The sequence below is a fragment of the Silurus meridionalis genome, chromosome 21, assembly GCF_014805685.1.
Source record: "Silurus meridionalis isolate SWU-2019-XX chromosome 21, ASM1480568v1, whole genome shotgun sequence".
Lineage (NCBI taxonomy): Eukaryota > Metazoa > Chordata > Actinopteri > Siluriformes > Siluridae > Silurus > Silurus meridionalis.
In genome coordinates this window covers 3,076,569-3,098,897 of record NC_060904.1, presented here as the reverse complement: position 1 = coordinate 3,098,897, position 22,329 = coordinate 3,076,569, and the positions used below count along the sequence as shown (strand labels likewise).

Here is a 22,329-nt window from a genome sequence, read left to right as displayed (position 1 = left end):
AAACACCATGAAAAGGATGGATTGATGGATGGATGGATGGATGGATGGATGGATGGATGGATGGATGGATGGGCATACAGTTAGTTGGATGAATGGACAGACAATGTAAGGATAACAGATAAACAGTCACAAAAGATAAAAAATATATATATATATATATATATATATATATATATATATATATATATATATATATATATATATACAAACAGAAACAATTGTTGGATGGGTGAGATTGTGTAATGTATGTATGGAAGAGGGATAGAAAAACAGATATGTTGACAGATTTGACATACTTTCCAGCAGTTGTATAGATAGATATTTTCATTTAGAGCATTTGGCAGACGCCCTTATCCAGAGCGACTTAGAGTTATCTCTGTACAGCTGAGAGATTAAGGGTTTGGGACCTTGCTCAAGGGCCCAGCTGTGGTATCTTAGTGGTGCTGGGATTTGAACCCATGAATTTACTATCAGAAGTCTAATCTTATGATCTTATCCACTGAGCTACCACTTCCATGCAGATAGATAGATAGATAGATAGATAGATAGATAGATAGATAGATAGATAGATAGACAGACAGACAGACAGACAGACAGACAGACAGACAGACAGACAGACAGACAGATAGATAGATAGATAGAAGGAATAACAGACAGTTATAAATGTAGATGGATGGACAGATTAAAATTCAGAAACACACTTAAGATGAACAAACTAACAGAGTTAGAAAGACTCTTTTGTTTCCATGTTTCCTGTTGGGTCTATTATTTTTCTTTCTTTTCTTTTTTACAGTGATGGTTTTATACAGGAGGAAGCAGCGTCTGTAGCGCATTAATCAAGTAATATTCAACAATAACACTGTTAGAAACGGTAGTGTAGCTAAATAGGATTCAGTAGAAGTGATGTTTACAGTAAGTACTGCGGTCGGTCTTGGCTTCATTATCCAGCCTGGATTCAGTAGCAGCGTGGACAGAAGGGGGATCATCTCACTCATTACTTTTCTCAGATACTGCTTTGAGGACATCGGGGCTAATGGACAAATCTGAACTCTATCATTATCAGTGTGTTTGGTGCAGGATGCTCTCCACGGTGCAGGACAGCACTCGGCTCGCGCTCTCAGGGGCGACACGAAGACGCGTCCTCACGGCACGTGCTCGCAAAAACCTCCTGGATTTTGGTGGAGTTAATGGGTGTCAGAAAGCGCAGCGGGTGTCTGGCAGCGGGCATTGAGGAGAAGCTTTATATGCTCTCTAACCTGAAGAAGAAAATGGAGAAGAGAACAGGCGAAGAGTCGGGAGAAGTTTGAGCGCGTGCACACGAGCGGGTGTTTCCCGAGCTGAACGCGCAACAAAGGTAACATCATCCGCATGGAGGTTTTGTATTTATTGATATGGTTTCTATATGTGCATGTGTATGTGAGTCAATCTGTTTCAGATGATTAAACGAATTATAGACTTTATTGCAGTATTAAGTTACAAAACTTCACTGTTTAGTTCATTAGAAAGTTTATTAAATATGATCATTAGAAACGTGTCCTGGTTTTCACCATCTCAGCCTCAGTCTGTTATATTCCAGCAAAATAGTCCTGTGTCATGCTGTTCATCCAGAGATAAATTAGAATATAATATTAGAGGCTAATGCCATTTGTTCATCTTGTTGTCTAGCATAATCTAATAATAGACTGAAGTGTATACAAATGTGGTCTTTGAGTAAATCTGTCTGAAGGATAAATTCAGGATGTTCATTTAGCACTTATATAAAACACTCAATGCAATTTTTTTTCACTGGACAAGCTATTTATCAGAGTTTATTTATCCATAATCGTTGGTGATTCATCAATGAACATCAGTGATTATTTGCATAGTTGATTCTTTAGTTCCTACTAAGGTGTCACAAGCCATCACCCTTTAGCCCAGAAACCACCCCCTCCCACACAAACACACACACACACACACACACACACACACACACACACACACACACACACTTTCTCCTCCTCCTCCTGAGAAACGTTAGGAAGTCATTTTATGACTTGTCAAGGCACGTCATAAGGGATTTACCCAGACATCTAATCTTTCACTAGACCTACTACTAAAACGTCCAATGGAAATCCTATATAAATTTTTTTAATCAATGAAAATGTAAAGATTTTTAGGACGATGCTTATTTTACCAAATCCATTAATGCCTATGACTCTATATTAATGGAGTAATTTTTTCTGCACACAATGCAGCATAAATTAGGGTGTTTTGTAGAATTTCCAAAGATTAATGAGAACACAGCAGTCTCTTCCCTTGTGCTGGCTCAAGGCTAATTGAAATGAGAGCGTCAAAACAGAAAATAGAGGTCGAATGAGGACTGACCCACACTATTGTTAGTTTTATTGCTGCAAGCCGAAATTAAACCCAATTGAAATTGATGCACAATTAAAACTGTACATGGTGGTATTCACTCTCCCTCAATTCACTCTCAATCTAATTCCATTCAAGATGATTTATTGACTTGACAAAAGCATATTTTCACAAAGCAAACTGAACATAATTCATTATTCAAGTTGTAAAATAATTTATTGCAACAAGACCACTACTGCTACCAATATAATACTAGCTATTGTTACTAATAATAGCTAATATGTGTTAACATGTACTATATGTGTATTTGCAAGAAGGTCATTTACATGTTCTTTTGATGGTGATGGACAAGTAGACGTTATAAACTGTACTCCCTAATTATTCAGGATTTTACACATTTTCTTTCCCCCAGTTTAGTCACTTTCTAATTCACAATAGTAGAGAGAAAATGCTACCAAACCTGCATATCTTTCAAGACATCACAAATGCAGCTAAACATACTCAGAAAAGACACAAACTTCCTGCACTTACTAAAGGTAACTTAGATTTTCATTGGATAAAAAAATATCAGTTTACCAAAAGAACATGACAATTAAATAATGTTAAACTTGTTTATTTTTGTACATGTATTCAGGGAATAACGCAATCTCTTCTCTTTAGTCAGACAGGATTGTTAGTGTGTCTATAGCCAGTGTGTTCTGTCTATACAATCTATAAAGCATGAGCTATAAAATAAACACTTCAACTTAGAACCCTATACTAAAGAAATGGCCAGGGGCTTATTACAGGTTTTTTGCATTTGCCCAATTTTAATTATAATATTTAAGTGCTGCTCAAACAGCAAACAAGCAACTGAGAATCACGACAGACCCTAAGTAGATCTGTGTTAGGTACAGATCCTTGAAAAATAACAGGTCACGACTGTTAATTAGGAACTAGAAGAGGATAGCAGGTTCATTCTCTGCTGAAATCACTTTAAGACCTTTAATGAGGAGACAGCAGATCCAGGCTTAGCTGTAGGTCCTGTACACTGGGAGACTGCAGATGAAGAATTCTCTGTAGTACAGTAGGTGAGAACATTGAGAACATGTCCAGGAATTGGAGGTATTGAGAAGGTTGAAACAGCCCTGATTTGTTATACTCTTTTAAATGCAACTGTTAAACGAAATAACTATTTATATACTGCATATAGAGATATAATAGGTTACTGGTGTAAAATCTGCTTAGTGAGGAACAACAGGCTTTTCAACAGCATCTGTTCAGTTGCATACAGCAGATCCAGCCTTTGCTGTAAAAATCTAAATCTTCTTTAATCTCTGTTCTGTGAGACAGGAGGTCCAAGTGTAGGCCATATTGAGAAAGAGAAAGCAGGCCCATGCTTTACTGTAGACCATGTTTAAAGAAAAGTGTATAATTAGGGGTTGCTGTTGTTTTTCTTCATGCCTTCTTTCTCCTCTCTTCTCTTTTAAATATTTTACTCTTTCAGTTCATCTTCTTAGCTGTTATAGCTCTGAGTCTGCTTCTTTAAGTCCATGCTACAGATAGCATTTGTAGCAGTATGTTGAAGATGTTTTCCTCTCAGATTCCTTAATCCATGCCTGTTTCTCAGGTTTTACTCTCCATGGCAATGTTACACAGCAGTGAATGGTGGTGGAATGACTCGGAGCGATCTGCCAATGTGATGCCGAACTCCAGCCTGGGTCCAGTTGTGGAGGATGGGGTTCGCAACTACTACGCCATGTTCTATTCACTACTCATCCTGGCGATTGTTTTTGGGAATGTTTTAGTGTGTTTGGCAGTGGTTCGAGAAAAGTCGCTTCAAACCACAACAAATTATCTTGTGGTTAGTCTGGCTGTGGCTGATCTGCTGGTGGCGTCACTGGTTATGCCTTGGGTTGTCTATTTAGAGGTGAGCACAAAGAGACCATATTTATCATGCACTGTAGCTGTACTGTTCCTGAGTAGGACAAAGTGGTTAATGAAAGAGAGTGAGTGAGAGTGAGCGTGTCTATATTTCATTGTAGTTGATCGATGGATGTTGTTTTGTCCCTGTCTCTCCATCTGGCTGGGGGTCTAAGGCAACAGGATGCAAAAGCAAAATTTGTAATTCAGAGGCAAGGTCAAAAAATTACACAGGATTTGCTTCTCAGGCAAATCCATAATGACTTTCTAAAAAATTAGCAGAAGTCATTTTAGAAGACAATTTCCAAAGCAATTTGTACAATCAACTAGAAAACAAAGACACATGGAAGTCAGAAACTTGTTTGAATTGTGTGAAACACAAAGGTATTCCACAATGGGGTATATTCACAGATTAAAGACACAATGAACATAAGTCAGAGCAGCAAGTGACAGCAATAATGAGTGGGGGAGATGGTAGGGAAGAAATAATGAACTCAGGAGGAGAGAAGAAAGGAATAAAACAATTGAAGCATGGTGTTATTGGGACTGGGTGATATGATTCAGCCTGACATGAAAAATAGTAAGTGATATCATACCACAGTGGATTATTTTCTGAAAACAGTATGCCATGAAGTTACTAAGCTTATACCAGATAAAATTTCTTACAAAATCTTACTAGTTAGTAATGTTGTGGAAAGTAGTCTTACCGCTTTAGGATATATTTCTGTAAAGTGATTATGTTGGCAAGAGTTTGAGTAAAGCATTTGCATGTAAAACCGCTTTGTTTGCAGGTGGTCGGTGGCTCTTGGCTCTTTAGCCGTTTGTACTGCAATATTTTTGTGACACTGGACGTGATGATGTGTACAGCCAGCATCCTTAATCTGTGTGCCATCAGCATCGACAGGTAACATCACCACTGATTATTCATGGGGGTAATGCATGCAGATTATTCATCTGCAGTAAGGAATTTAACAAGACAAGTAAAAGATTGCTCCAAAGCTAATAGTTTTACATTCTTTAGTACTGAGTAGGAACTGTGGTTTGCAATTCAGTGTGAATGGCCTTTCAAAAAACCAGTCGATTCTACACTAGATTTGTTTGTTGAATCTGTACCAGCCTTATTAAAAGGCTAAGCGGATATGATAGTAAAAGCAAGAATGTGTGGTACATATTTCATATACATTAATAAAAACATTAATAAATATACAGAACTTAGAAACCAAGTGTATTGCTTGTCCCAGACCACAATGCCTACACATTATGCTGAAAGATAATAATCATGTGATTGTAATATTGATATGTAAGTTCAGTAACAGAAAACATCCTTTTTTATGATTCAGTCATTATAAATTAGAAAAATAAGTGTTCACCCCAATGAAATAATTGGAATATTCCACAAGCTATTTGCAACTTTAAAAGTACTGATCTCAATCCAAATAAATCCAAATAACTGAATAAAAGTAAACTTTTCATTACAAAGAAATTATTTCATATAAATCAGTGGAATGTCCTTAATGTCCTCATGCATTAGTATGGAAGCTCATTAACATTTCGCTATCACAAAAGCTTTTTAAATAAAGAGATTACTTGTATTTGTTTCATATTCAAATGCATACATTCTAAGATCTAACATTTAAATAATTATCAAAATAAAAAACATTCAAGCATTAGATTAATTATATATACTATATATATATATATATATATATATATATATATATATATATATATATATATGTGTGTGTGTATGTATATATGTATATGAGAGGAAAAGAGAGAGAGAAGGGAAGATTTTCTGTAAGAAAGTTTTGGATTTTTAGAATCGACTAATGCGGTCACAATTCCAATTCCTGTTCTTCCAGAAACTTGGAAGAATAGGAATAATTTTTGAGGCATGTTTAATTCAATGCTTTTGCTTTAATTGGTAAAAAAAAGGAGTGCAATTCAAGGCCACGACTGATTCAATTGAGCACATCCCATTCTTTGTTTCTGAAATGCATGAATCAGACATGTACATGAATGTTAATCCTTAAAGAAAATGTTGTTTTCTCATTATACATTTCATGATAGCAGTAACATGAGCAACCAGGAGTGGGCAAAGTATATAAATTCACTTTCATTTTAATTATCGCTTTGATGACTTTCTTAGAAACAAGCCACGGCTTGCCACAATAAAACAGACACTTTTAATTAACTTTCAAAGTTAATTAATTTGGAAATAGTGAGGGTGTCCGCGGATCTGAGGGGATTTTAATTACAATCCGAGCTGAATGGCACGGTTCAAACCTTTATCATCGCTGTCATTATCATATCAATTATTTCAGCGGCAAAACTGCAATCAACAAAGAAGCAGTGCGCTGGTGAGACTACAAAACGAAGACATTAATATTAATTCTGTTCAGACACAGAAGGCTATCTTTTTTATTACAGATGTTCACACACATCCCTTGTCTGTCTTTCTTCTTTTTAATTCGTTCCTGTATCTAGTCTATGTGTCCACATTTGTCTCTGCTTTTACTCCTTTTACTTCATATCACTCTATTAAAGCAATGTAGGCCAAAAGCTCAAACACAGATTGCTGGGTGAATGTGTGAAAAACAACTGCCCTGGATGTGTATGCCATTTATTATTTATACCTATACACCATTATTAAAGAAAGCCTAAATCCTTCTGCCATAGTAATCATATTTTAGAGGGCAATAAAAAACACGCCTGTTCATTTTGAGCAAAGTGAAGAGATAAATAATTAAACCCCCTGTGGCAGCAGAATAAATAAACTTTGAGAATATAAAAATGGAGCTTAACCTGAGATGCACAAAGTATGCAAGGTAGGCAATTCTGTGCATTTTCCCACCAGTAGCTTATATTTTTGACAGGCATAATATATAATACTTTATATTAAAATATTAACATTGGTATGATCATACGGTCAAATATTATATTAGCTTTGAAAATCTTTTGGGATTGAAACTGGTATATATTTATTCCTTAAAATAATGTTTTCCCTCATATTGCTGTATTATTTTCTGTTTCTCTGCAGGTACACAGCCGTAGTGATGCCTGTACTGTACAACACCACTGACAGTTCACGTAAAAGAGTGTCAGTCATGATAGCCGCAGTGTGGATCCTAGCCTTTGCTGTCTCATGCCCTTTACTGTTTGGCTTCAACACCACATGTGAGGATGCAGATTTTTCTAGTCCTGTATCAGTCACAGGATGCCTTTCTTTCAAAGATTTCTTTCGGAATCGCATTTGTTGTATGGTCTGTTATGTGTGTGTCTTTTGTGGTTCTTAAATGAAATGGTTCTTACTTTGCTGAAATTGACCTTTTTAACACAGTGTTTAACTTTTATGATTTAAGACCATTAGAAAAGACTCTTCTGTACTTGTTCAACAGTTTAAAAAGTTGTATTCAGGTTTATATTTTACAATATTTTTATGTTACAAGTTTGGATTAATAACAAATCTTTAAATCTTCCTACAACAGCACATTGCTCATAGTTTTATTCCTCTTTTTTCTTGAATCACAACAATTTGTCAACAATTGCAGTTTTTTGAATCAAAGAATCATATTTCTTTTATTCATTTAATTACCAATGGTACATTTTATTATTGTTCACAAAACAAGTTATTTCCCGCAACAAAGTTATTACAGCAGCTACAAAGAGTTCCTTTCATAGTTTCTATTAAACTTAATCTGAACAAAAAAGAAAAGCAATTTTATTTTAATAATTTGACTGTTATTGGGCTATAATAAACTGAACTATAATGAATGAACAAATGAATCCACAACTGAACAGAATTGTGCAATAAGAACCAGGTCATGATACTGGAATGAGACGTACATGCTACTGTATGCCGATTGATTTTGATCAGAGCTTGGATTTGCTGCTTCATAGCTAATTATTAGATCAAAAGTTAACAGTAAAAAAATAATCATTGAGACTTTCAAACAATTTGAGAAAAGTATTTCCAACAGAATATGCAGAGGCAAACCCTGCAGCCATTTGATCTGTATAATCAGTTAATTAGTCTGAAGCAGAGATGCAATGTATGATATATAAATAAGTCTTTCAGGTATAATACAGCAGCTATCTCATATTGGTTCCCGAAGATCAGTCCTGCTCTGTCTTCATTACAGGGCAGATTAGGTATTTGAATTTTGATTATGTTACCTTAGAAACAAGATCATTTATCTGTGCAGTCCAAAGATTTGTACAGATGAGCTTATTGATTACATATAAAGACTTAGCTGACTCCATCACCCCCTGACTGTTATCACATCATGTCTTTAATGTCTCAAGCGCAACTGAAAATAAAATAAGCTAAATTCTGGTGGACGGTAATTGCGATTAATGGCAAATAGATAGACACACTAAATTCCCTAAAATATAGCCTCATTAGTTTATCTCCATTCTCTAATGATGTTTTAGTTATTCAGATATTATATGCACTTTCTATTATTAGTACAAGAATTATTAAATGTATTTATGGTATGTTTGTGTTTGCAGATGACCCACTGGTGTGCTCCATATCGAACCCTGATTTTGTCATCTATTCATCTATAGTGTCATTCTACCTTCCCTTCATGGTGACGTTGCTAGTTTACGTGCGCATTTACATCTTCCTCAGGAGGAGGAGGAAGAGGATAATGTTTCGGCAAGCCAGCAGTGAAGCTCCGCCAAGACCAACGCTGCCAACTGCAGTAAGTGGAACACATGTTCACGCAGATGTGTATCAGAAAATGAGGCATGGGTTTGGGGCCATTTTAATGGCAAAAGGTTTATTAACGCATTTCTGTTTGATAATTTTTCATGCTCTATGTTGAGTGTGGTTTCACTAATAATAAACATACATTTGCATAAAGCATTTAGAACAGATAAAAATATGCGATTAAGTTGCAATTAATCACAAGTTAACTCATGACAATCATGTGATTAATCGCGATTAAATATTTTAATCGAATGACAGCCCTAGTTTAAATATTTATATATAATAAGTTCCTTATGCTGATTCATGACCAGTTAACATAACACACAACTACTGCAGATGATTCTAAATGTTTTGAGATAACAATAATAATAATAATGATAATAATAATAATAATGTTCGCATTATGTAATTGCACTGTGGTGAGTTCTCCTAATGATTCTTCAATTTTTATCCGATCCAAATGTCAAAGGCACATGAACATGAATCCTTAATATGTTTAATCAGATTTTAATGGCTTCCAGCTGCTAGCAAGAGAAAAAGAATGAACCACTCAGGGTCATTTTTCCCCATAGCTGTTTGAAAGCTAGCTAAACACTGAGCTCAGGGGTACTGAATTGACCAAAGATGAAGTACTACAAGCGTACTGCAGGGGAAAAAATGTCTTTATATGAATAAAGGTCATTTTCACAGGCTTCTAACGGGCATTCACCTAACTGGTGGGAGATCACAAGTTCAAATTCAAACGATGCCAAGGGACCCAAGGTAGCAAAATTAGCTGTGGGTGGAAGAGAGGGCATACTCTCTTTCTCCTGTCAATTAGAGCAACCCAAACCAATCACAGGTGTCTGTGAGCTCATGTGTGAGGAAAAAGTCAGATGGTACTTTCCTCCAAGTGCATATACTCTGCCCTGTGACACAGCAGGAGCATCTGGTCGAAATTACACTGGGTTCATGTCTTCATCTTCCCTGGTTGCCAGCTGTCAGGCGATAGGGAGAGCTGGCTGGTGGTGAGAGGTGACTAGCCTGGGGTGAAATCTTGCATTATGTTTAAATAATTTTGATAAAGGTGTTTTATGGCAGCATTATTGATATAAGAAGATTTGGCAAAAACGTACATGCAAAATCCATGGCCATGTCATATTTATCATATAATTGTACACAGACCATGCCCTACCCAACCTGAAATTAATTCCTGACCATGCCAATGTGTTCATAGGTTGTGAAAACATACAACAGACCACAAGATATTAATAGAAGCCTCTCTCATGCATAAGGTGTTGGTGTTCCAGCATAACATGTTACAGATCAATTTTGGATCACTAGCCAAACTGGTATTATATTTCTCCATTTTAGATCCGTATTTCCCAGCAGAGCATGTAGAAAGCATTATTTATCGCTGAAGCAGATCAATCTGAGCCATATCTTTGATCAGCAGACGTGCTTTCTGTGTTTTTCTGTTTTTCTGTTTTTCTGCCGAGACCTTGAAACTGTTTCAACAAGGCCATATCAGTGCTATTTGCTAATCCCCATCCACCACTGAGAATTTTTATACATTACTTTTACACAGATATTAGACCTGAGCACAGCACCTGAATTTTAACAGAGAAAATGGCTCGGTTAACCTATTTTCAATTTGTGCCTCATCTAAGATTTCTTTCTAAAATACCTGGAGTAAGATTGTGATAGAAAAGGTTAGTCTTTTCAGATTCTTTCTCCCCAATCTTATTTTCTCAGGTTTATTTGAGTGCGACTGAAGTGAATAGTACATAGGACATAAAATTAAATTCATGTTTTTTTGTTTACATAGTACACTTACTAAGAAATACTGTTTTATTGAAACAAACCTATGCAAAACAAAGTTCTATTGTAACTGTTATTAAATTGTGCCTGCTTTTTAATCATTTCATTCCTATACCTTACGTAGCCATGCCCATGTGTTAGATTGTTTTTAGTACTTTAACTACATGTTGAAAAGGTCACGGACCGTAACCATCAGGTCTTTGTATGATGTATAATATATCTATGCAAGTCATCTAGTCATGTGTAACAGGTGAAAGATTGTTTTTCTTTCCTCTTGTTTTTCTTCCCGCTCTTTTTTCCAGTCTGCTCTTAAACCTTCTTTCCTTTTCCGTCTTCTCTTTCTCCTCCTCTCACACATATTCCCTCTGCTTCTCTTTCTGACTCTCTCCCTAAGGAGACATGTTTGCAAGAGGACGCTCAGAAAGACAGACGCGACCTGTCTCCCATCAGGATCAACGTGGTAAATGTGTGTATATCTTGTGTGTTATACACTTGACACCTGGTATAAATATACCCTACTGAAATAGGTGTGTGTGTGCCGAGTGGCTCCTCTCTCTAATGAATGGCAGTCAAGCTTGCTCTTTATTTAACCCAGTGAGTCCATTTCGCCATACTGTATTATTCTCCCTGGGGATGCAAGCTGTGGGATGGAAATCTGCAATCCCAAAGCGCAGGTTCTTACAGCATGTCATGCTGGGTGCAACGTTCTTCTCTCAGGGTCTTAATGCTGCACTGTCATACCGATTTTTCGCACCAATTTTCATCCCGAAAGAACACCTTAGCAATGAACATGACAGTTAATATGGCATTGAAAACGTTCGAGGCTCAGGAGTGAGGTGAGAAAAGCAGAAGTTGCAGAGAGCTCTAGACTTGATATGATGTGTGGATTAATTAAGTAGCCAAATAGGGTATCATTGGTTTAGACCAGTAAGTAAAGAAATTAATATCTTCAGCAGGTAATTTATCAAAGAGCATTAAAGTGTTTAAATATCCATTGCTACAGGCAGAGCTGATATTAAATGAAGAACCTTGCAATGTTGCGTTTCAATGGTTTATTTTCTAATGCTATAATTTTTAAAGGTTAGAATTGTTAGATTGTTGAAATAGAGGTGGTTCCAGTTTTGTTTATTGCTAATTATTAATTATTTACTTTTCTATTGACAATTTGGAATATCTAGCTGCTGACACTGGTAAATCCTGACACATATATTGTTAATGGAATTTCCAGGAGAGCACCGAGAAGATGGGTCGTCCCCAGCTGCTCTCAGGCTGCCTACGGCGAAAACGACCCAAGACCGTCCCCGTTGATAATTCTCTCCTTCCCCCGGCGGACACACCAAACTACTGCAGCATCAGCCAGGCCTCTTTCGCTCGTACTGAACCTGAGCCCAAATGTGACGAAGAGGTGGGGCAAGAAGAAGAAGAGCAGGCGACTGTGAGGAGTAGTGAAGTGAAGGAGCTGTCTAACGGACGTGCTCTCACCACAGCTCGGCCTCGTCGAGTCTCACGGTGTAACAACCAGAGCCGCTACAGGAACCGACAGTCCAGAGAGAAGAAAGCAACACAGATGCTTGCCATTGTACTGGGTGAGTTCTGCTGTATGTACTGAACTGAAATAATAGTCGGTGCCGAGTACAAAGTCATGTAACAAACTTTTCAAGCCAGCAATAGTGCTGTAATTACACACCAACAGCAAAAATAAAATCTCCAGAAGATCAAACCTTGCTGTGCTCTCTGGGAGGTAGGGATGACATTACTTTTTCTACCATCAGTCAAAGTAACAGTAACCAATTATCTGTATCTATGAACTTATTCATGCACAAAGGATGAAAAAGGAATATCCCTGACCACTTACTTAGTGTTGGATTCAAAAACCAATATAGTACATTAAAAAAATTCAACATTTGTCTCAAGATGGCTCAACAAGGTTGGTATGTGTACTATAGTGTTAGAACCCCAACACAGCTATATTGTGTGTACCGGTGCTACACACATTACCATATCTTTGTCCGTTCTGTGCTGATGAGCCACTACTTGAATAACATTTTCTATTGATTGCCACAGGATAAAGGTTGTCTGAAAAATTGCACATGCAATAACAGTAACTGTATATGTACTGGCTAGTGAACCTGGAAAAAAAAATAGCTGGACCACATTGGTACAAAAACATTCTGAGAGCTTATTTGCATGAATCAATGATGAGCTGCAGATGGAGAAAAAATAGCCAATCAATGTAGATTAGTTCTTAGTTAGCTGGTGCACAGTAATTTACCTGCTATCTCACTTTCCTGCTGAAAACCTGGCACAAGCTCCAACTCATCATCTGCTGAAAGAAAGATAATGTGCACCTGCTCCTAGGAATCTGGCTGCAAGCCCACTGTAATATACAGACACCGAAGCCCCTGCATAACTCATGGATATACCTTTATCGGAATGTCTTTGGGGTTTACCACCTAATCTAATCTTTTGAGAAAAGTCAGTAAGGGATTTAGATACATTGATTCACTTGCCCATCTCATTGCTCGCCTGGAATTTAAAAGCAGCCTGATCACATCTCGTAGACCACTCTGTACCTGGGCTGTGCTAGCTGCCCACCTGGAGCAAAGCTTTCAAGGGATCTGTGGCCAGTGTCATTCAGGCACACTCAGAGTCAGACTCTGTAAAATAAGAGTGATGGCTCGCTAAGGACCCAGAAAACTATTTTATAGAATTAATGCTCTGTTGCAGTGTCGAAGCCAGCATAACCTAAACTTGATGAATGGCATTGAGGGTCATCTGAGGTGTTGTGATAGTTAGGGAGGGATTTAAATCACGTTAATGACAGCTGCCTTAGCACAGAGTCTGACTGGACCTTTTTACTTTTTGTTCAGAAAAAGTTGAATAGTGAATGTTAGAAAGAGTAGCTGCTGGAGGTCTAACATTTAAACATTGTATTTACATTTATCTATAAAGACTAATGAGCATGCCATGTTTGATGTTTTAATTAAGAGTAAATGCCTTGTCTGTGTGTGTGTGTGTGTGTGTGTGTGTGTGTGTGTGTGTGGGTGTGTGTGTGGATTTCCCCCAGGGGTCTTTCTTATCTGCTGGCTGCCTTTCTTTGTGACTCACATCTTGAACACTCACTGTCGGAAGTGCCATGTCCCCCCCGAGCTGTACAACGCTTTTACCTGGCTCGGCTATGTCAACAGCGCCCTCAATCCAGTCATTTACACCACTTTCAACATCGAATTTCGACGAGCATTTATCAAAATCCTGACCTGCTGAACTTGATTTTGTAATTTTTCACACATCCCTGCTGTAGAATCGGTGCCAAAATGTTAGACTTTTGAAAGCTGGTCGTCAGCTGGCCATGTTCTAAATCACTTCATGCTTCCAACAAAGAGCCCAATTGTAAAAACTGCACATTTAAGGGCCACTGGATTCAGTAATAAAATGAGGAGAGAAAAGTGTTAGCCTTTCTGATTTTTTGGATGCTTGAACTGACTATGAAGGAAAAAAGTGGATTGGATCAAGCAGAGAACACTCCAGAACACAATCGGCATCCCCTGGACTAAAAACTTATGGATTACACTGTTTACTTGAGGACCTAATTTGTGTAATATGGCCTAAAAGTGGTCTGGTTCACATATCAGGAGATCTCAAGGGCTCAATCAGAATCTGAACCCTTCATGGACCTAACCAGACTGTTTCTTACTTTTTTCAGTTTCTGGTCTGGTGCTTCATCTGTATTTATAAATGTTCAGAAAGAATCCAGACAGTGTTTAAGGAAGTAAAGTTTTGTCAAGTGTAGTCTGGTATAAGCTTCTTTAAACAGGATGCTTTGAGTCCTAAATGGCATGAACCCATGGTGGGGGCCATTACATTTGTAACATATTTATATATATTTAAAATTAAAGCAAAAAAAATCCATGAGCTTTGTTTTGATCAGTCCAAAATAGAATCACTGAGGAAGAATGACCTTGAGCCAAGGCACAAAGAAAGACTTTTGTAAAAAGTATGAAACCATAAAGCAAAGGAAAGACGAAAACAAGGTGAAAGTGTATTAAAAAGAATGAAATCAGTGCGGGTTTGTTTTCCAAAAAAGCACTAAGTCATCAGACCAGCTGGAGGCCTGCTCTGGAGATGGATGAAAAGAAGAGAAGAAGGATGGAGAGACAGGAAATGTACACCACATTCAAGTGAATTTAGACTAGCTCTGAAAAGCCGCTGCTTTGTGTGAACCTATTTCGGAAGCCTCGTTGTTCACAGTATAAACACGTCTCACAGGAATGACAATGTGAGTGATGGCAGCTGCCTCTCTCTTTGTCTGTTTAAATAGTCATTCATAGCAAAAGACAGATAATGAATTTGCTTTGATTTGTCTTCAGTCACGTGGCGTTCTTTCTCTGTCCAGCTTACTCGCTCATTCAAGCTGCTTGTCTCTGTTAAGCTTTTACAAAATGTGAGGTCTTGTCACTGTGGCTTATCGCTTCCTGTACTTATTTCTCTATGAGGGATTGTGTGTGTGTGTGTGTGTGTGTGTGTGTGTGTGTGTGTGTGTGTGTGTGTGTGTGTGTGTGTGTGTGTTTGTGTGCACGCTTTTCCTTTCCCTGTTGGCTGATGCATCTCAAAACAGCACAAGGGTATAAACAGCAACATGCAAGATGTTTTACAGTATGTCTTATAGCAGTTTATTTTCAGTGTCCAGCTGCTGTTGAAGGTGCTAGCATTTGCTTTACCAAAGATATTGTCAATACACATAAGTTTCCTTTTTTTTAAAGGATGTCTTACCAGGAAGATTTATTGTTTTCGGAGTGCATGACCAAGCACAAGTGTGACTCTGAATAATGCATACATTCTCAAAAAGCATACATTTGTAAAGTATGCTTGTATTTGTTGTAAATAATTAAAATAACACAAAATGTAGTAAAAAAAAAAGTGATCCAAAAGCAGTTTAGAGTATACAAAATAAGGTGATAAAGGAGAGACTTGTATAAAAAAATGTATAAATAGAAACAGAAGAAACCTTGAAACACTTTACAATCATCCAGGGTAATACATATATTGACCAGTATTCCCAGTAGCCTTGGGGTTGGTAGGGCTACTAACTTATGCATTCATCTGTAGCTGGGAAAACTCAGTGATTAAACGGATTAACCCTCTCACGGCATTTACATTTCTACAAAACAGTCTGGAAGTGATTGAATGAATAAAGAGATCCAAGGGAGAATGCGCTTTAAGTGCTCCAAATGTGTGAACTAATTGGGCCATAGGGAGTCAGTGTCATTCATGCGAATTTATGAAGTACTTTATCAAGAAAAAGTACGGACATGGAATAGTTAAAGCCATAAGAAGCAAGAAAGTAAAGAAAGCAGTAAGTAGTGAATTAACACTTATAAAGTAGTGAATGTGCATTATAATAGATTATATGATTGTACTTCATAAAGGAGAGAAATGAGAGGGAGGTGTGAGATCGAATTCCAGCAGGGATCAATTGAGCTTTGTGCTTGCATGCTTTGCATAATACCTGAAGCGGTCGAACAGAGCAGGGCCCCTGGGACTTTTAGAGGTTTAGTATTGGAGTATTGGCAGATTGATGATGCGTTTTACTGTCTACACACAAACACACGCTCATACAAAACATGACTGTGCTTAAATTGCTTACATATATGGCTGGTTGGTATGTCATTCAAAATGCATGATTCTGTTGTAATAATGTGTGGCTTCATTATTCAGAGTAAACCCTGAAGGTGTATGTGTTTGTCCTGAAGTGCTAAATGATGAGCTGTGTGACACTAAAGCGTGAAAACTCCCCCCGCCTGGGGTCCAATCTCCAAACTCATCCGGCATTTTTCAGCCGTTATTGGCTGCGGCAGCATGTGGATGCGCCGTAGCTGGAGATACTTATGGAAATTTGTCTAAACGCCTGCTACCTCTTTTAAACCTGAGTGAAACGTTTTCCCAACCAAACTCGCTTCAGCACAATTCCCAATTCCTGTGCTGTGCTTAAACCCTCTGGCTTTAGTGTGATAAGAAGTAGAGCAGAGCAAGAGAAGCCATGCGTGACTAACATACAGAAACTATACAACAATTCATTTACAATAACTCAATAGAGCGGGTTTTAATAAGGGTTAATAAAAGTTTAAAAGGGTTTAATAAAAGTTTTTTGGTGTCTCTTCGGACCAAAGGTTGATGTTGATGCTAAAAGGAACAATATGTTACGAGGTACTTTGGATTAAGTGTAACATACACTTCAAATTGAAGTTCCTACATAATTACATTTATAGTTTCTACATTATTGCAGGAAATTGTGACAACAAGATGTCCACATAGTCTTTTTACTGTTGTGTACTGCTGTAATTTGTACAAATATAAGGAGAGCTTAATAGATTACACCATAATTTACACACAAAATCTGTTTATTTATCTCCCTTCGCTTATCTATGACTAAATATTTTTTCCTGTGGTAGGTTTCATTAAAGTAAAATCTTTGGTCTTTGTTCTATGCAATGATTATGACACTTTTTGGACCCAGTCCATTTATGATACCACAGAAGCAAGATTTTTCATATTTCTTTCTAAAATATTCAAGACAAGTTTTAGGGCAGCAGTCTCCAATTCAAGTCCAAGTCACCATGCTGCAATTGAGGTTGTGGGGTGGGAGTAATGGATTACATTAACGCATTGCAATAGGGATGGTACACTGGCATAGGTGGCATGTTAATGATGTTCAACATTTCAAAATTCTGAGTTCAATCATGAGCAGCTTTGTGAAAGTCCTCTTATATGTAATGCATTCTGTATTCCTGCCTGCTTTCCAATGTTGCTACGATAAGCTCTGGCTCCATCACCTCTGTGATGAGGATAAGGCATTATTAAAATACTCGAGTGCCGCCGGGTAGGTTCGCAAATTTAGATTCTCGTAAAATATCCTCTGCAATGAGATCAAGATGTTCCAGTGATTAAAGCAGCACTCAGTAAGAGCAAAATGCACCTGTATGGTAGATACACCAATTAAAAATGGCTAATGAGTATTTATATTTGCATGCAAGTAACAATGGGGATTTAATACCTATTAAACTTGCATATTTTCATTACTTTTTTTGTGTGTGCTAATTATGCAATAAAATAACCACTACTACTATTTTACATTTTTTTTCTCCAGATTATTTATTTTCCCAAGTAGAACTTTTAGTTTTCTAGTTGCTACCAATACCAATACATAAAGGCAAAAAAGGTCTGATAAGGGGAGGTTAAATATAAGATTCTTCATGGTGCACTAGAAGTACAGTCCTCGACATGTACCTTGCCCTTTGTTTGAAAACAATCCTCATTCTGTCACTGGAATGGATTTTACTGTCCTCCCTATGTAGGACACTTAGTATGCTAACTTCCTGTAAAAGAGCAAATAAAAAATCCACTGGCACTAATGGGAATGGGAATGGGCATGAATTTAAAGTAAAGTGTATGTTTTTTTGTTTTGTTTTCGATACCAGAATAATTACAATATAAATAGACACATTATCTACCTTAATGATGCTTTAATTATTTTACATATTTCAACTGTTATATTGTGGATGGTGTGACTGATGTGCACAGACTGCATTAACATTTCAAAAAGCCCATGAAAACACTAGGAGATAAGGAGAAAATGATTATCTTCAGCATCTTCACTACAGCCACTATCTATCACCATATCAGGGCTCTGATTCAGCAGTGGTGAGACACTGAAGAAGATCAATGATTGTTATTTCTAAGCTCATTGAGTCTCACTTTTCATTCTGTCAGGCTTTCTGACCAACGTCAGCATCTGTATATTTATCACCTTAGCACAAAGCCGGTGTGACTGCTGCAGAAAGTGAGAGTGCTAAGCAAGACCTTTACTATTCTTTATATAGGAAGGTATGGTGTGTGTGAATTTCTGAGTCAGTGTGATCGCTTAGATTCATCTAAGAGCTATGTGTTTCAGGACCTTGACATCCAAACATCCTGCTGGTGATTGGAGTCAGAGGAAATTTTATGGCTGAAATTGAACACAAGGGGGATCACAGGGGGAAAAGATATTCTATAAGCAGTTGCTGAGCTGCTCTGAGTCACTGTGGAAGTTCTGTAATAGTAATGGGCTCAAACCAGAAGCATTTTAAAACATATATATCAAGAGAGACTAGAACAAGAACAAGCTATCATTTTTTTTAATTTTGCTTTTCTTCTCATAAACTCATCCAGTTTAGCTCTCTTGTGGAGGTCAGAAGTGACTGCATGTTTTTTGGCCAGTTTTAATTTGGAGTTAGACACTTTTTATCTCTAACTCCAGTTAAAAATATTTGGGAAAGTAATTATTAACTATACACTATAGTTACATACCTATACACTGATAAGCAGGACAGTGGTGACTGTGGTAAGAAAAACACTCAGGTGTGACCTGTGTGCTGTTAGACCCAGTGGAGGAGGTGTGGCCTGTGTGCTGTTAGTCCCAGTGGAGGAGGTGTGGCCTGTGTGCTGTTAGACCCAGTGGAGGAGGTGTGGCCTGTGTGCTGTTAGACCCAGTGGAGGAGGTGTGACCTGTATGCTGTTAGACCCAGTGGAGGAGGTGTGACCTGTGTGCTGTTAGACCCAGTGGAGGAGGTGTGGCCTGTGTGCTGTTAGTCCCAGTGGAGGAGGTGTGGCCTGTGTGCTGTTAGACCCAGTGGAGGAGGTGTGACCTGTGTGCTGTTAGACCCAGTGGAGTAGGTGTGACCTGTGTGCTGTTAGTCCCAGTGGAGGAGGTGTGACCTGTGTGCTGTTAGACCCAGTGGAGGAGGTGTGGCCTTAAAATTCCTAAATAGTATAAAAGTGTAAATTGCATGAATCACATCATATTAATTCACTGACTGCTTTATGTCATACACAACCTTGGTAGTTACTTATCAAGATCAGATTCGCACAAAAGGAGAGATAAACAGCCCTGACCTGTGAGATAATTCACACCATTAAATATAAAAACCTATTGTCTCACTTTTTTTTTTTTTTTCTTTCTTGTCCCAAAAGTTTTACCATCACTGACACACACTCCAGCGAGGCCTGTCCATCAATTATCAGTGCTCATTCATGTACCAAAGTCTGCCATCATTCCAGTCTCTCTCACTAAAGCTCCAGCGGGTTGTAGGTGATGGAATTTTTTCGTGTTAAGAAAAAGCTGTATTAATCCACAGTAATTGCTTTTTTAGCTGGTAGGTTGTGTGCCATGAAGGCCGGCTTAATGGAGCCATAGACAGCAAAAATTGACTTAATGGATGAAAAGATAAATTTATTCATGCCAAATAACCCTAACACCCTAACACACTGTGTAAACATACTGATGCGGACTTTAATTTAGCAGGAAAAATTATTTACACACACATACACACACACACACACACACATATACTCTCATTCAGAGTCTGCATTTAGTAATGTTAAAGCAAATGATTAATAATACATTAAATCAAAGGAGACAAAGTGGCGCTGTGCCATTAACCATCTAGGGAAAATATTAATTAGAGCTTAATTAAAGCTTCATGATGGAGCAGGTAGAAACAGCTGGAGATCTGGAGTAAGGACTGATCAGAATCTCCTTGTAGCTGGAGCCTCTCCCAGGAACACTTGGATAAGATGTCAGACCGGTTATGCTTCATGGAAGCAGTAAATAAAGTACATTATAAGACTGCGCCATTATGCTCGATGAAAACCATCAGGTTCCATCACATGTTCAAATTGTGTAAACTACTTTTGTCTTTCCTAGAGAAACATCAATCAGAGTGATTGCAATGTTGTAATCAGACACCATTTTAGATTATTGGCCTCTAAAACCACACCTTATTACAGTGATCCGGTTAACAATCCTTGGTATTAGAACTATTTTCCAAATGCTTTAGAATTTTTGGAGATAATTGTTCAATGACCTTTCCTAAAACCATTCCTTGCTATAGCCATTGCCTTGAATGGAAAGTGGTTTAATTATTTAGATTGCTTGACTTTCTATTTGAGACGGGAACCGAAAATGATTTTTGACTTGACCCTGTGAACCCGGTTCATGTTGTGAAGACAAAAGAAGAACATAAAGTTAATTGGTGTGCTTAGATCTCCGTGTTAATCGGGGCGAGAGTACTATACATGCCCCCCACAGTGCTCAATCATTGCATTATTATGCACATAAAGTCATGCAATCAGTGGAATATCTAGCATGTCAATACACACACACACACACACACACACACACACACACACATAATTTCTTTCAGGATGGTTGGCAATTGACACAGCTGTGCCTCAAATCCACCCAAAATCCACACACACTATTTCTGAGACACTCATACATGTTTGATGAGGCTTCCCTCTCCTCATCAGTCAGTGTAATGGGAAAGGTGGAACGAGGCGACAGGCAGTCAAGATCTTGTTCAAACACTCACTTATCACACTGGATATCAATCACCGCACAATCCAGCCTTGTTACATCCCAGCATACCAATGCTTTAGCCATATCCAAAGCATTTAAGTTTCTCACAGCCTAAAGGTAAAGTATTGGACCACAACTTTTTCCTGCTTATAAAACGAAAAACCTTCAACATCTTAGTGAATTTTAAGCATTTATGAATTCATTCTACAAAAAACCACCCTGTCCTAAACATCACACCAAGCTAGACACTTATTTGACACCATTTTGATTGGATTTGATAAAATCTTAACCATAATATGACAGGCCCTGGGTATATATCTAATTTAACGCTACTACAAATTTGTGCTTTCATTTCCAGGCTATACAGATTTTATTTACTACATGCTTCTGTCCATTTCGGTAGCGGCTTGAAGGAGATGAGGGGGATGAAGGAAGTGGACTTATTTCTCCAACCATATTGAAAATCATCACATTATTCATCCGTGGCACTGCCATTACAGATTTTCCGCTTATAAGGGATGATACTCGGGTTCATCCAAAGTTCCTCTCTTTTGTAACACAGGCTCCAAGTTTCAAACTCTGTTGAAATAAGTAAAAGTTCCTCAGGCTAGAATGAATAAAGCTGCTGTTTCTGAGTCACCTCGTGTTTTTATTTGTTTGTTCTTTTTTTTTTTTTTTTTTTTTGGAATTAACAAAGAATTGTTCTTGAGGAAACCAGATCATTCCAAAGCTGTTCTTGTGTATCTCAATTTTAGTTAACAGGTCAGTGAAGGGAGAGAAAGATCCTAATGAAATGATTTTGAATTAATGAGCAGATGTTCAGTTTGTCTTTTCCAGACAGAAATGTAGTCAAGAATTCTTCCAGTTAACATAATATAATATCTAGCTGAACGCTCAAAATGCTGTGGTTCTACACGACAAAGGGAAAAAGAGCTCATCTGTCCATCTGTCCGTCCCTTTGATTTCATTCATAGAATAATTATAGCAGCTTTCTTTATCAGCGATTTTAAATAAAGTACATTAGGTATACAACCAGATGCCTTCACTCAGTTTTCATATTCATTCTGACATTCATGTCAGGGAATGGTCTATTTTTGTGTATTTATTTTTACACAGTTTAAGTATTAAAATTGATTTGGGATATTTAAAAGTATCCAGACTCATTACT

At 37.6% G+C, this 22,329-nt stretch overlaps 1 protein-coding gene across 6 annotated transcripts; it reads left to right on the top strand.

Moving 5' to 3' along the window:
- The first annotated feature begins 991 nt into the window (after positions 1-991).
- Positions 992-21,777, top strand: drd3 (dopamine receptor D3). Of its 6 annotated transcripts, none has more exons than XM_046834213.1 (8): positions 992-1,354; positions 3,962-4,261; positions 5,046-5,158; positions 7,295-7,431; positions 8,767-8,960; positions 11,163-11,234; positions 11,997-12,354; positions 21,520-21,777. In XM_046834213.1, exons 2-8 carry the CDS (start codon positions 3,974-3,976, stop codon positions 21,570-21,572), a joined length of 1,215 nt encoding a protein of 404 aa, XP_046690169.1. In that variant the 5' UTR covers positions 992-1,354; positions 3,962-3,973; the 3' UTR covers positions 21,573-21,777. The 6 variants fall into 6 exon arrangements, with proteins under 6 accessions (XP_046690169.1, XP_046690170.1, XP_046690171.1 ...); XM_046834211.1 differs by lacking the exon at positions 21,520-21,777 and adding an exon at positions 13,836-14,220 and having other exon boundaries at positions 997-1,354; positions 11,163-11,228; XM_046834209.1 differs by lacking the exon at positions 21,520-21,777 and adding an exon at positions 13,836-14,220 and having other exon boundaries at positions 998-1,354.
- The last annotated feature ends 552 nt before the right edge of the window (positions 21,778-22,329 follow it).